Genomic DNA, 14,767 nt, shown 5'->3' with positions numbered 1-14,767 from the left:
AGAGCAAGCCAGAGCAGAAGCTGGGCTGTGGTGGTGCATGCCTTTAATCCCAGCACTTGGGAGGCAGAGCTAGGTAGATCTCTGTGTGTTCAAGGTCACAGCCAGCATGGCAGACACACACCTTTAATCTCAATACCAACCACAGAAGACCTGGAGGTCTGTACAGACAGGCAGTGACGAGGAGGTCATGTGGCTGGGTTTACAACCAATGAGAAAGCAGAACAGAAAGTCTATAAAAAAGACAGGACACACAAAAGTAGGTCTCTTGCGGAGAGGAAGGACAGCAGAAGCAGTGAAGGGTAAGGTTTTCCGCTCTTGCTCTGACCTCGTGGTTTTTAACTCTGCAATTGTTCTGTGTTTCTTATTTAACAAGATGGTTACATCTACAGCTGCCTTACCTTCTGTTAGCCTAATACCACCTCTAGACCACCCCACCTCTAAGAGGATGCATATGCTAGGTGCATGCTGAGACTCTGCCAAGGGCAGCCAGACAATGATTCTGCAGCAGCGTACCTGCTGGTCACTTCTGTCATGCACGGCTTTGCAAAGTGGCCACTGCAGGTTTCTCATGTTCTCCCCACCTTGCACCATCATGCACTTCCCAGCCACACTAACCCCTGAGAGTTACTCTTCCACAGGCCTCGGTCCTGGACCCACAGCAGTCTTAGACCTTCCTTGGATAGGCTGACAACAACTAATGGATGCATTTCAATTTTCTGCGTGTGTTAGCGGTTGTTTTAAAATTTTAACTTAGGATCAACGTTCTCCCAAAGACCCAGGAGATGAGAGCCAGGTCGATCTCTAATTATTCTGTCTTCATCTTTTGCTTCCTGGAATAAAAATTTTCTCTTGTCCAAAAGAAAGGTCCTTTTGACCAGAGACTGTTATAGTCTGAAACCTGGTGCCCAACAGACGGCACACAATGGGAAGTTAGTGACCCTAGAATCCACACACACATGACCATAGCCAATGAAAAACCCATCAGTGACCCTGGGCAGTTGAGAGAAGCCAGACCAGTGATTAACAGAGGCCATCTCAGGCTCACTTAAAATGAGGAAAAATTAGAATAAAAACAATACTTTTTACTTATAAATTAAGACATCTTTTTATATTACTTGAAAAGATAGAAATTAAGGCACTCTTTCCAGGAAAATTTGGCAGCATCTACCACAAATTACAATGTGCACGCCCCTTTGAGCTTAGTTCCAGGAAAGGCGCAAAGCTACACAGAGAAACCCTGTCTCGAAAAACCAAAAAACCAAAAAAACAAAAAAGCCATTTCTGGCATTTAAACCTGAGGAAAGACTTGTATCTACAGAACAGTATTGTATACCTAGGCTCAATGTCACAATGATTCTGAATTGAAAAGGGAATAAAAATGTCTTATCAGACCAGCTATGCTATTTCCTGCATCTCTATTACAAAGGGCATTTTTTTTTGGAGACTGGGTCTTACATAGCCCACACTTCCTCAAACAACTCTTCCTATGTAGCAGAGGATTACCTTGAACTCTGATCCTCCTCCTGCCTCTATCCACTACTCCCTAACTCATATCCCCAGCTGGGAGTGGTATCAAACTTGGGGGTTACAACCTGTGCCCCAAATCAGGTCTGGCTACCCAAACTCAATAAGCCAATTAAAAGAGATGACTTAACAGCAGAACACAAAATTTATCCACTGTCCAAACATTTTTCTCTGCTTCACCAAGTAGAGGTGGAAATCAGCTGGTGCCAGAAGGCTAAAGGGGTCAGAGGAAATGAGCCCAGCAGCTGTGGGGAGTGTCCATTTCACCTTCCACTGCAGTCAGCTCATTCTGAGGGGCAGCCACCCCAAAGTGTGTCCTAATCCCTTCATGACCCCATTTTTCTGCTTCCCACTATTTATCTAGCTTTTAATTGGCTTATTGAGTTCACATGGCCAGGCTTGACTTGGGGCACAGGTATGACTCCCAAGTTAAATAACAGTATTAAAGAGATGCACCATGGCCCCACTTTTTACTGCACTGGGGGTCAATCTAGGGTTCTGTGCATGCGAGGCAAATATTCCACCAACTGAGAGACAACCCCTGTCATATAAAGTATTATCTTATATTTGTTAAGAACAAAGGGACAAGGTCCAGAGTCATGGCTCAGTGGTAAGGACACATGTTCTTTCCAGCATCCACATGGTAACTCACAACAATCCATAGCTCCAGTTTCAGGCGGTCCAATGGCCTCTTTTGACCTTTGTGGGCACTGTACACACACGTTGAACCTAAATACTCATATACATAAATAAATACATGTATTAAAAATAAAATTTCAAAAAGTTATTTTAAACAAGTGGGACAAATGTTAAGATTGCTCCAGTATATAGTCAACTAAAGGTCTACATGTATTTTAACATAAAGTTGGGCAGAATCATTAGTCTGAAATGGTCAGACTTTAGTATTTTAAGGTAAAACAGCCTTATTTTGAAAATCTGAAGCCTGAAATTCCTTTCCTTTCCTCCCCCACCTCAAAATTAAAAGAGAGAGGGGGGTTAACAAGAAAATCAAGTAATACACAGGGCCTCACGTAGTCTGGGCTAACTTTGTACACCCTCTGCAACCAAGGATGAACTTGAGCTGATCCTCCTGCCTCTACCTCCCCAGTGCAGGATTAAAGGTGTACACACACTTGGTTTATGTGGTAATCTGCTTAGGGTTTCATGAATATTAGGCAAAAACTCCATCAACTAAGCTACACCCCCAGTCCCTAAAACTGGACTTTTGAGCCTCTCAGATTTCAGGATTTTCCTATTTGAGATGCTCATCCAGAAAGTCGATGCAAATATCCCCAAATCTGAAAACATTTCTTGCCTCGAACATTTGAGTATAGGACAACCACTTGCATGTGAAGTTCACAGCACTAAAGCTTCCACTTCCACAGACACCCAGTACTGTCCCAGGGAGCCTCTTTTTATAACCTCTTTTTAACGATCTTATTTTGTTGTTGGATTTTAGACAAGGTCTTCCTATGAGGCCTATGATAGCCTAGAAGTCCAATGACTCTGTCTCAGCCTCCCAAGCGCAGGGACAACGAGCTACTCCTTCACTTATCTAACAAATGGAACCCATCTGTTCTCCCTATCCCATCTCCTTATCTAATTACCTGAGGTACCAGACACTTCAATAGGAAATTTCTGTCTTTGGTGATAGTCTGAAAAAGGTCTCTGAAATAGAACATTTCTTAAATCCTACATCATAAAGGAGTCAGCTTTCGATTTAGAGCACTAAAAGAAATCTAGCCAGGCGGTGGTGGTGCACGCCTTTAATCCCAGCACTCGGGAGGCAGAGGCAGGCGGATCTCTGTGAGTTTGAGGCCAGCCTGGGCTACCAAGTGAGTTCCAGGAAAGGCGCAAAGCTACACAGAGAAACCCTGTCTCAAAAAACCAAAAAACCCCCCCCCCCCCAAAAAAAAAAAAAAGAATAGAAAAGAAAAGAAAACAGAAAAGCTGAGTTCAGAATGACGAAGGCATATGAATGCTGGTTCCTGGACAACTTCCAGGAATGCACCAGTCCTGAGAAGGAAGCTGACCGTGAGGGAGGCTGGGTAGAGGCAGGAATATCAACATTATACTTTCTGATCTTTTTTTTTCAGAGCGGAGGATCGAACCTAGGGCCTTGTACTTGCTAATCAAGAGCTCTACCACTGAGCTAAATCCCCAACCCCTTTTCTGATCTATTTTGCTATAAACCCACAACTGGCCTAGAACATACGTGGGTGTTATAATTTGAAATCTATGTGATCATTGTCCCAGGTCCTGTCTCACAGCTTCTACCCCCTAACATTCCTGAAGATTAATCTTTTATTGTTTATATGATCTGTTCTGATTAAGTTTCTACTAGTGACTGTCTTTATGGTAGGAACCTGGCTAGCACAGAAGGATCAATTGAGAATTTGAGGCTAAAACTTCCACCCTACTCACACACCTCCAAAAACAGGAGCAGTGAAGATTCAGCCCTATACAACCCAACAAGGGCATTGGATGATCCTTCAGGTGGTGTAATAGACAGAGAAGGTCGTGCCCTTCAGAGGGGAAGAGGGCTTCAGGCTCAAGCACCCCATGTGCATTTCTACTTGGTTGTTCCTGAGAAGCACCTTTGTAACAGACAAGAGAGAGGGGAGTCCTGACAGACAGACGGGGGAGTGAGGGGAGTCCTGACAGACAGACGGGGGAGTGAGGGGAGTCCTGACAGACAGACGGGGGAGTGAGGGGAGTCCTGACAGACAGACAGACAGGAGTGAAGGGAGTCCTGACAGACAGATGGGAGTGAGGGGAGTCCTGACAGACAGACAGACGGGAGTGAGGGGAGTCCTGACAGACAGACAGACAGGAGTGAAGGGAGTCCTGACAGACAGATGGGAGTGAGGGGAGTCCTGACAGACAGACAGATGGGAGTGAGGGGAGTCCTGACAGACAGACAGACGGGAGTGAGGGGAGTCCTGACAGACGGGCGAGTGAGGAGAGTTCTTGCTGGAATAATGTGAGTTATTCAAACAACCATCAACTCAAGAGGGAATAATGGAAGCCCTCTTCCTAGCTGGTGGGACAGAAGTGGTAGGCCTGGACCTATGACTGCCATCTCAAGTCAATATAGATCTGAAGGACCGAGCCCCTCCCTTGTGGGATCCGACACAAGTCCAGGTGGGGTGTCGTAACTGAGCTGATGGACATTCAGCTGGTGCTGAGTGAACTGGAGATTTTCCTGGTAAGAAGACCCCACACATCTTAGATCACAAGTCTGTGAGTACAGACGGTTCAACCTGTTTTCCCAAACAGACGGTCTATCCGGTCATTTCTGAAAACCAATCAGCATGGCCATTCCACACTCCACTCCCAGTGTCCTCCCCTATTTCCTCTCGGCCTGACTTCCAGACCCAGACACACTCATCCTTCTTCCCCCTCCATCTGCTTACCTAGGCTCATTTTCAGCATAGAGCTTTTAATTCACAGCCCAGTACAGACAACCCCCTATTCTAGTAGCCATTCTCTCCCTGAACTTGCTTACTCACTCACCTGTCACCTCTACAGCAAGTCTGGTAAGTATCTGAAATTTGATTCCACACATCTCAATAGAAAGTCCTGACTCTGTTCTGTATCGTTCCAGCTACCCCCTCCAATCCTCTAAAGCCTTGCCAATCTCAGCCAATGCCATCTTCCTGTATCCACAGAGTCAGGGTTCAGTTCCCAGCCTACATCAAGCAATGAACAGCCATCCTCAGCAACCCCTTACATGTACACAGAAAGCTATACACACACAAACACACAAGTAATTTTTTACATCTTGAACTGGTCAGTCCGCACTACCACATGGCCACCATCCTAGTCTGATCTGAACATCCAACAGCTCCCCAACACTGTCAGCTTCCGCACTAACCTCAGTGTCCGAGCACAATTCCATGTCACTCCCACTGTGCACCCTGACCTACTGACCTCAACTCCACCTAAACTTCCCTTTGTGGCTGGATTGTCATTAAACCCCACCAAATTGTATTCCTAACTAACAAAACCTGGAGACAGGATATTTAAAGGAGTAACTGAGGTAAGGAAAGTCATTGCTGAAGGCTTAACTCAACATGACTCATAAGCTTCTAAGAGAAAATGAGGACAGAAAACATCAACAGAGGGGATGCCATGAGAGCATAGGAAGAAAATGGCCACATAGAGGCCAAGGATGTCTCAGAAGAAACAAGCCGCAGACACCTGAGGTATACAGCTTCCGGAACTGTGAGAAAATAAGCTCCTGCAATGCAGGTCTATGTTAACAGCAACATTAGCTCACAATACACAGTGCTCGGTCACACTCTCCACATCTCCTGCACATCCAAGGCACACCGCTGCCTTAGGCCTTCACATACACCTTCCTCTACACAGAATCAACATTTCAGCTATTTTTCAGCTGCAGAAGGTGAGGCTTAAAGATATTAACGTACTTGTCTCCATAGAAGGCTGAGAAAAGATAAAAAGCAAATATTATCAATTCTATCACCAAGCAAAGCATTAAAACTAGATTTTTGCCATTCTTAGAAAACTGCAGGAAAAAAATAGAGGGCAACTACTTACTTTTCAACCCAGAGAACGGAAACCAGCTTTGCCCCTGTCTTCTGGGCTTTGTCCCAGGTGCTCTGATATCCATCTTTGAAGATCACATGGGTCACTTGCTTGTTGAAAGTTTTTGAAACCTGTAGACAAAATCCATAAAACAAATGCTCACTGCTACCTATTCACAATTTCTTAAAATAATTAAAAAGAACACTGCTCAAAAATTGTCAAAATGCAATGATCAAAACCCTTACCCCAGAATTTCACTTCTCAGAATGCTCTAGGAAACAACATTATGACGACTGTGGAATGATGCTTTTGCATGGCATGGTGGTATGCAACTTTAATCCCAGCACCCAACACTTAGGAGGCAGAAGCAGGAGGATCTCTGAGTTTAAGGTCTGCCTGATTCACATAGAGAGTTCTAGGACAGCCAGAGCTACATAGTGAGACCTTGTCTCAACCTGTCCCCACCAAAATACATCTGCTTCAGTCAGAATGAGGATTAGTATTCATGTCACCCTTACCCCCCACCCCCCCACAGAAAGCTTCAGCTCATCACCCCTACCCCAATAAAGCTTCGGCTCCTGTCACCCTGACTCCCACAGTAAAGCTTCCAAGCACAGAACAGAGTAACCTTCAAGATAAAGAGAACAGGAGAGAACAAACCAGGGGGAGTCCCCGAGGATAAAGGGGCAGGCAAAGAAAAATGGACAGGAGGAGGCACCACCTGTAAATCAGCTGGGAAGACTGGCAGACACAAGGATTCAATCCCTCTTCATCCTTGAACCTCCACAGGAGTTGTGGCATGCATGCACACACATAGGCACACGCACCTTAATCTCTTTTTTAAAACTTGCCATATTAGACTGAGGGTATAGTGCAGTTGGTAGCGTGCTTGCCTAGCACACACCAAGAATTGAGTTCTATCCTCCCATCATTTTCAAAAACCAGGTATGGCGGTAAATACCTATAATCCTAGTGCTTTGGTCGAGGCAGGAGAACCATACAGTCAAGGCCATCTTCTGCTACACAACCAGTTCTAGCCTGAGTACATGAGACCCTGTCTCGATAAGTAAGGAAATTAAGCAATAAATAAATGAAAATTCCTCTACATGAAAAAGAAAAAATGTGATGTGGAGGAAACCAACAGCAAGGAGAATACATATCTAATTAAAATTAAAATCAGAATTCTGAGACAATGCAATATTTATGTGATATGATCAGATATTTCAAAGGGGGGTCAAGACCTAGAGTTACTACAAATTTAAGAATGGAAAAAAAAATATAGAAATAGTATACAGCCAAGTAAAGAAAATCTCCCCAACAACAGAGCACACAGAAAATAGGTAACAGGGTAAGATGGACCATAAAAAGCACAGATCATGATCCTGCAGCCAAGTTATGGAGTTAAAACATAAACAAATTGGGGAGATGAAGCAGAAATTATTAAAGAAATGATTAAGGAAAACATTCTCAAATTCAGGGACATGCATTGTTTCAAAAGAACCCATCAAAGTCATAGTACAAGTATGAACAAAGGGCCACACCAATCACATATCCTAGTTAAGGTTACTAACTATTGCTGTCATGAAACAAAACATCATGACCAAAGCAACTTGGGGAGGAAAGGGTTTGTCTCCCCTCCCTCACACCAGAGACAGGGTTTCTCTGTATAGTCCTGGCTGTCCTGGAACTCACTCTGTAGACCAGGCTGGCCTTGAACTCAGAGATGTACCTGCCTCTGCCTCTTGAGTGCTGGGATTAAATGTGTGCACCACCACTGCCCAGACGGTTTGTCTTATGCTTCATCATTGTCCATCACTGAAGGAAGTCAGGACAGGAACTCCAACAGGGCAGGAACCTGGAGGCAGGAGTTGATGCAGAGGCCATGGAGGAGTACTGCTTACTGGCTTGCTCAGCTGACTTTCTTATAGAACCCAGTACCTCCCACAATGGCTGGGCCCTCCTCTATCAATCACTAATTAAGAAAATACTCTACCAGCTTGCTTACAGCCTGATCTTATGAAGGCATTTTCTAATTGAGGTTCTGTCCTCTCAGATAACTTTAGCTTGAGTCAAGCTGACTAAAACTAGCCAGTATACATGCCATCATGGAATTAAGAGACTATCTGGAATAAAGACAAATGTTGAAAGGGTGGAAATGGGTGAGAAGATGGAGATAAGACCAACTTCAAGCAATGTAGTCGAATTTCTAAATGGTCTTCTTAAACAAAAAACAGAGCCAAATATAGGGGTGGAAAGCCTTAAAGAGATCAGGGAAATAGGGAAAGCCACCAGCCAACCTTACTTCACCAGCTGTGAAGCTTCAAAATACGAGCTACTTCCTGTCTTACCCATGCCTTTATTGCCTTGCTGTTCTGCCCTCTCATTGGCTATCTTAGCCCAGCTTCCTTGTCACTGTCTATCTGTACAGACCTCCAGGTCTCTATGGTTGGTACTGGGATTAAAGGCCTGTGTCACCACGCTTGGCTTTCCCTAGTATGGCCTTGAACACAGAGACCCTGCCTGATAAGTGATCAGATTAAGGGCATGTGCTGCCTGACTTCTTGTTTACTTAAAATGGCTGGCCTTTTCCCCTGATCTCCTGGCAAGCTTTATTAAAGCACAAATAAAATATCACCACAAAGCAATGAGAAATAACAACTAGTTCAGACCCTATCAACAGCAATCTGAAGTCAGACAGTACTTTAGGAGCTGGACATGGTGGCACAAGCCTGTAACCCTAGTACTTCAGAGACTGAGGTAGGAGGGTCATCACTATGAGACTGAGGACAGCGGTACAGTGAGACTTTGTGTCAAAAGGTAATGAAGACATTCCTTCAAGGAAAAAGAGCACATGCTAACACTTTACAATTAGCTAAAATATTCCAGTAGATTCATACAGCCATGTCAAAAATAGGCTTTTTGGGACTGGGGAGATGGCTTAGTCAGTGACGTGACTGCTTTGCAAGCACCAATGTCCTCAGTTTGTGTTGTGGAATATTATTTTAAGATGTGTTACATTTGTTTATGCTGTGGAACATTTGTTTAGCTCTGTTAAGCTGTAATACTTTGCCTGTCTAAAATACCTGACTAGACAAATAAAGAGTTAAATGGCCAACAGCTGGGCAGACAGAAAGGCTAGGCAGGGCTGGCAGGCAGTAAGAATAAATGGGAAGATAAATCTGAAAAAGAGAAGGAGCAAGAAAAGGAGGACATCAGGGGCCAGCTACACAGTGAGCCTCAGAGTAAAGAAAGGTATACAGAATAGAGATAAAAACCCAGAGGCAAAAGATAGATGGGATAATTTAAGTTAAAAAAAGCTGGCAAGAAACAAGCCAAGCTAAGGCTGGACATTCATTAGTAATAATAAGCCTCCATGTGTGTATTTATTTGGGAGCTAGATGGCAGGCTCCCCAAAAGAGTAAAAGTGCCAAAAGAATAAAAAACAAAACAAAACAAAAAACAACTACAAGTCTGACTCTCTGTAAAAAGGACATGGCGGTACATGCTTGTAATCCCAGCACTGGGGAGGCTTGAACCTGTGCTCTTAAGCAAGCTAGGCAGATATTCTACTACTAAATTTTATACCTAGACCCCCTATCCTTTCTTATTTTATTGTTTTAAATTGTGATACAGGACCCTATAAGGTATCTTCAACTTGGTTATCTGCCTTATTCTCTCAAGTAGCTGGGATACTGTCCTGCACCATTGGGCCAGGCTCATGGGTGTGTGTGCCCAGATAGAGTTTTGTACTATCTGTAGATTCAGGCATCTTGGGGGATCTTGGGCTTTATCCTACCTGGAAAGTACTGTACACTGGAAATATGAAAGCAAATTAAAAAAAGGAAGAGATTAAAAACACAACATCTGGGGTCTGGTGACATGGCTGGGTGGGTAAAGGGAGTCACTTGCACCACCAAGCCTGGTGACCTACATGTGTCCCACAGGCCCTGCATGGTAGGAGACAGCCTCAAGTTGTCTTCTGATCACACATATGCCATGTGCTCTTGTCCCCCCCACATGTTTAAAAACTTTTTAAAATGATTACCTTTCCAAAATAGAAGAGAGACTGGGGACCTAGCTCAGCAATATTGTACTAGCATGTGTGAGGCCAAGAATTCTATCCTAGCACTAAAAGGTATAAAGCAAAGGAAAACAGGCCTCTCTTGGGTTTCACTGCAAATTTCACAGCCCTGTGTAGTAGTAGTTTCACACAGTGCACAGGTGTTCCTTTTGTGCACACCCATTCTCAAGGCAATCAGGAGCTCAGCCTAGCACCTGGGGACACTCTCTCCACGGCTTTCATCAAGTTATCAGACAAAAAGCAGCACCTGTAAGCCTTAGAATAGAGAAGGATCTGGGAAAATCCCACGCCTTGGATTGGGCTGCCACAGAGTACATCCAGAAAGAGGCATGAACCAGAATTTACACACTGACCCTCCTAAAACAGAACTCCACTTGGTGTCGCACACGCCAGTGTAACAAAACCTGCGGTGCTCTTCAAGGAACAATATGCTGACCTTCCATACAGAAAGTCCCTGGTTTATCACAGTTTTACTGAGGATTGCTTTACTTTGAGGTGGTAGAAGAGTGATCTATTGTCAGTAGAAACGGTATTTTGTTAAGCTGGCTATGAAGTGTAGGGGAGGCATCACATCTCATGATGCAAAGAACAGCAATTCTCAGCCAGGCCCAAGAGCCACTGCTCCACACACACACAGAGTTGCTAAGCTGTAACACTGTGTATTAAATACATTTTCAATTCACAGGATTTTCTTTTCTCATAACTGGTATAATGGGCTTGAACTCCATTGTAAGTGGCAGCGCATCTGTGCAGATTCCTCTACTCTAAGCCTTTGACCTTACTTCACATGGACTAGGGTGGCGAAGCAAGGCAGGTACTGCTCTAATACCCGTGCTTACCCTGCCTTGAGTTAGCCTGACACCCACTTCACCGAGTCTGTCAGTGAGCGTTTCCTGAAGACCAATAAGTAAGTAAGCACACTTCGTTCAAAGCAAAACTCCCTACCTGAGCAGTCTACGTTCACTGTCTCTGTTTCCTCCTAAGCCAGGACTCTTAGACTCACCTTGGACCCCTTTACCTCTATGATGGGAATGTGAACTAAGACAATTAATTGCCTTGCAGTTTTCAAACCTCGAGTATATCTTACCTTTCCTCAAGGCTCTGTTGTTCTAAATCCCATCTTTTTTTTTTTTGAAACAGGGTTTCTCTGTGTAGCTCTGACTGTTCTAGAACTCACTGTGTAGACCAGGCTGACCTTGAACCAGAAATCTACCTACCTCTGCCTCCCAAATGCTGGGATTAAAGGAGTGCATCACCACCGCCTGGCTGCATCCCCATCTTTTAAATTCTTCCATATTTGCTTCCACATTCTCCTGATATATTCTTTGCTCTCTCCTGTTCCTGGGTGGGTGATCAGGTCATCACTGGTCCTTACATATTCAAAAGGCCACGTCCTTCAGCACGACTCTAACTGGATTCTGAGTAAAGCTAATATTCTCTCCTGACCCCAGAGAACTTGACCACCATATCACAATCTAGAGCTGTGACTGCCTCAAGCTCCAGATATGGATAGTCAAATGCTTATGAGATGTTTCCAATACACCTAAGGTCACAGCCTTCCCTTAGAAGGCTGCTCATCCTCCTGTATCTTTATTCTTTTGACTCCAAGTACCAATCCTTAAAGGACTCATGTTTCCTCTTAGATTCCTCCTCATACAATGCCTCCAAGACTACCTGCTCTGTAAGCACTACTGCCCAACTCCTATTTGGGTTCTTTTGTCTCCCGCCACTTAACTCACTACCATAGCCGTCATGTTCTAAGGAACAGCTCCCTTAACAAGAAAATGCCAGTGGGCTATCAAGCATTCTGATATTAATTTCTTACCTTTGCCCCCATATCCTCAAGTTGTTTGGTAAATGTCTTTGAGTAATTCTCTGTCCCATTGGAAGACCATACTTCAACATAGGCCACAATATCTAAAAATAAGCAAGACATTACCAGGAGGTACACACTGGAAATTGCAATACCCTCCTGTTCAATAGGTTTTTCTCTTCTTCTATTTATGTTAGAAAATAAATGAAAATTTCTATTAGGAATCTATTAAAAAATTATCACTGCTATTTAGGTGGTACTTAAAATCTTCCTAATCTGGGCTTACTTATCCTGGATTGTGCTTTCTGCAAAGAAACAGTAGTTATTACAGGCTTTCTGGTCCAGATTATCTCCCAACACCACAATTTCATGGCCATAGCATAGACAGTGGGTTAACAAGCCAAATATAGCTTTTATCTAATAAAATTTTGTTTATCGAGCTGGGCATATCAGCACATGCCTGTAATCTTAGCATTTAGGGATTAGGCAAGAGGATCGGGAATTCTAGGCCAGCCTCAGCTATATGGCAAGTTGGAAGCCTGCTTGGGCTGTAGGAGACCTTGTCTTAAAAAAAAATATGAGAAAAAAAAATAGTTCCATACAATTTTCACTTGCCATTCTTCTTCTTTTTTTTTCCCCACTAAATCTAAAATTTGAAGAAGGGCCGGAGATGTAGCACAGTTGGTAGAGTGCTTATTTACCATGCACTAGGTCCTGGGTTTTAAGCCCATGACAATGTCAACAAGGCATGGAGGCCCATATCTATGATCCCAGCTCTAAGGAGGAGCATCAGAGATTCAAGCTAAGCCTCAGCTACAAGAGTAGTACTGGGCTATCGTGGGTTAGAGACTGTCTCCAAAAACATCCTCTGCCCCTCCGGAGTCCCACTGCTAAGTAACTGTGAGCAAAGCAAAAAGACGACCTGGTTCTGTTACAAAATACCTGTGGTAATATTAAAAAACAGTCACCCCTGGCTACAGAATTGTGCAAACTGCCGGTGTCCCTCCACACAGCCCTCCTTCCTCAAAGCCCACATCGACAAGCATCAGTAAACCCCAGTGCTCAGTTTGTGGAGTCATGCCTGGGAACAGACACCCTGGGGGGACTCAACCATGAGGGAGGGCCCTTCTAAGCCAAGGAGGGACAAGCCTTGATCTTACTAGTAAAATGAACGGGGGTGTTGGCATGACAAAAATAATTAAGAGTTCCACAAGTGTCAGCTCTGAGGACGACCCACTCCCATTATTTACCAAATCATCACCTTTCCGGATCCCCACCCACCCCCAATGCCCAGGCGCCAGAGGCGTGAGGCTCTCGGAGAACTAACACAGGACCTGATGATCCTCTTGTCCCTCCTGCCAGCTGCCCAGGGCTCAGGACGCACAGCGGGGACACACAGGGGCCATGTCAGGGACACGGAGGGAGGTGAAGGCCACATGGTGAATCGGGGGAGAAGTGGGTGTCCACGCGGGTCGCCGGAACCCTGAGTGAGGGGACTCCGGGGTGTGAGGGAACCGTGAGCGGTGAGGATACCCCGGTGGCCTAGGAAGGGCTTCAGGGCACGCGTCACGCAGACCTCCCCCCCACATAGGGGCGTGTCCCCCTCACCTTTCAGGAAAGCGCCCCCAACGCCTCCGGACGCCTCCATGACCCGGCCGGGCGCGGCGGGACCGAGCGTGCGCGGGCAGGAGAGCGGAGAGGCGCGCGCGTGCGTGCGTGCTCAGGCCGCGCCCCCGGGGGCTCGGCGGCGGGTCGGGACCCGGCGTGTACGGAGAAGGCGCTCCTCCGGGGTCCTCCCTTCGCTCTCCGTGTGCTGCAGGCTCCGTGACACACCGCAGCAGAGCCCTGGATCCCCCCCGGCGCCAAGGAGGCCCCCGGAAGCTAGCCGCCCTGGCTGGAGTCGGGCCGCCGCACTGCCGCTTCAGGGCCGCGGCGTCGCTTCTCCGGGCTGGGCCCGCGTCCTCCTCCACGTAGCGCCCGGTGACGCGGTAGGGGGAACCCCGCAGCGTGGAGCGGGAGGCCGCCTGCTGCCGGAGCCTCCGCCTGTGCCCGGGTTTTCAAACCTGCCGCCAATGAGCTGCTGAGCGTGGGAGAGCCGGGGCTCGGGCCCGCCTCCCCTACGCAAGGGCTGCCGGGAAGGGGAGGCGGCCGTAGGCACCGTGGGGGTGGGGGGACCGGGAGGAGGAGGACACCGGCCGGCGCGGTCCCCGGTTGGTGTCCTTTAGTCGCCCTCAGCCCAGGGCGTTAGAAGCACCTGGTTCGCTTAGACGGGGTTTTCGTTGTCTTTGCTTTCCTTTTGATATTTATTTATTTCTGGTCTACGTCTTCAGTATTTTGCCTCCGTGCACGTGGGTTGCACCACGTGCGTGCGTGCCTGGTGTCCGTGCAAGTCCGAGGAGGGCGGCAGATACCCCGCACACGTGGGTATGAGCCACCCTGGGGGTGCCGGGGGCCAAAGCAGATGTCCTTAGCCATCTCTATAGACCCTGGTTGGTTTTTTTGTTGTTGTTTTTTGGAGAGAGGTTGTTTTCTAGTCCACAACTTTCAGCAGTCCTCCTGCCTCAGCCTCCCCGAGTGCTGGGATTACTGCCCGGGCCAGCTCACCCAGCCCTGCACTTTATTTATTAAAAGACGAGCCAAATGTACATAATATTCCTTTGTTCGTAGTTAAGTTCCCCCTTTGTTCCATCATGAAGTCCATAATCCCTTCACAAGCTTGATAAAAACGCCACACTAAAAACTCGGGGGACTCATAATTTAGAATTTAGGAATATGCTTTGAGATTAGGTTGGACTAGG

General features: G+C 46.1%; 1 protein-coding gene across 2 annotated transcripts in view; it reads right to left on the bottom strand.

The window, feature by feature from the left end:
- Positions 1-14,108, bottom strand: part of Mcph1 (microcephalin 1) — a 213,694-nt gene extending 199,586 nt beyond the window's left edge. Inside the window, exons 1-3 of one of the 2 annotated variants that reach the window (XM_036166490.1) lie at positions 13,578-14,108; positions 11,982-12,073; positions 6,088-6,206 (exon numbers count right to left, since the gene is read on the bottom strand). In XM_036166490.1, coding sequence (XP_036022383.1) covers positions 6,088-6,206; positions 11,982-12,073; positions 13,578-13,617 — 251 coding nt within the window. In that variant the 5' untranslated portion in view covers positions 13,618-14,108. The remainder of the gene's footprint in view (positions 1-6,087; positions 6,207-11,981; positions 12,074-13,577) is intronic. The other variant, XM_036166491.1, reaches the window with a different exon arrangement.
- Positions 14,109-14,767: the final 659 nt, after the last annotated feature.

Source organism: Onychomys torridus, chromosome 17 (genome assembly GCF_903995425.1).
Source record: "Onychomys torridus chromosome 17, mOncTor1.1, whole genome shotgun sequence".
Taxonomy (NCBI): domain Eukaryota; kingdom Metazoa; phylum Chordata; class Mammalia; order Rodentia; family Cricetidae; genus Onychomys; species Onychomys torridus.
This window is presented reverse-complemented; position numbering and strand designations above follow the sequence as displayed.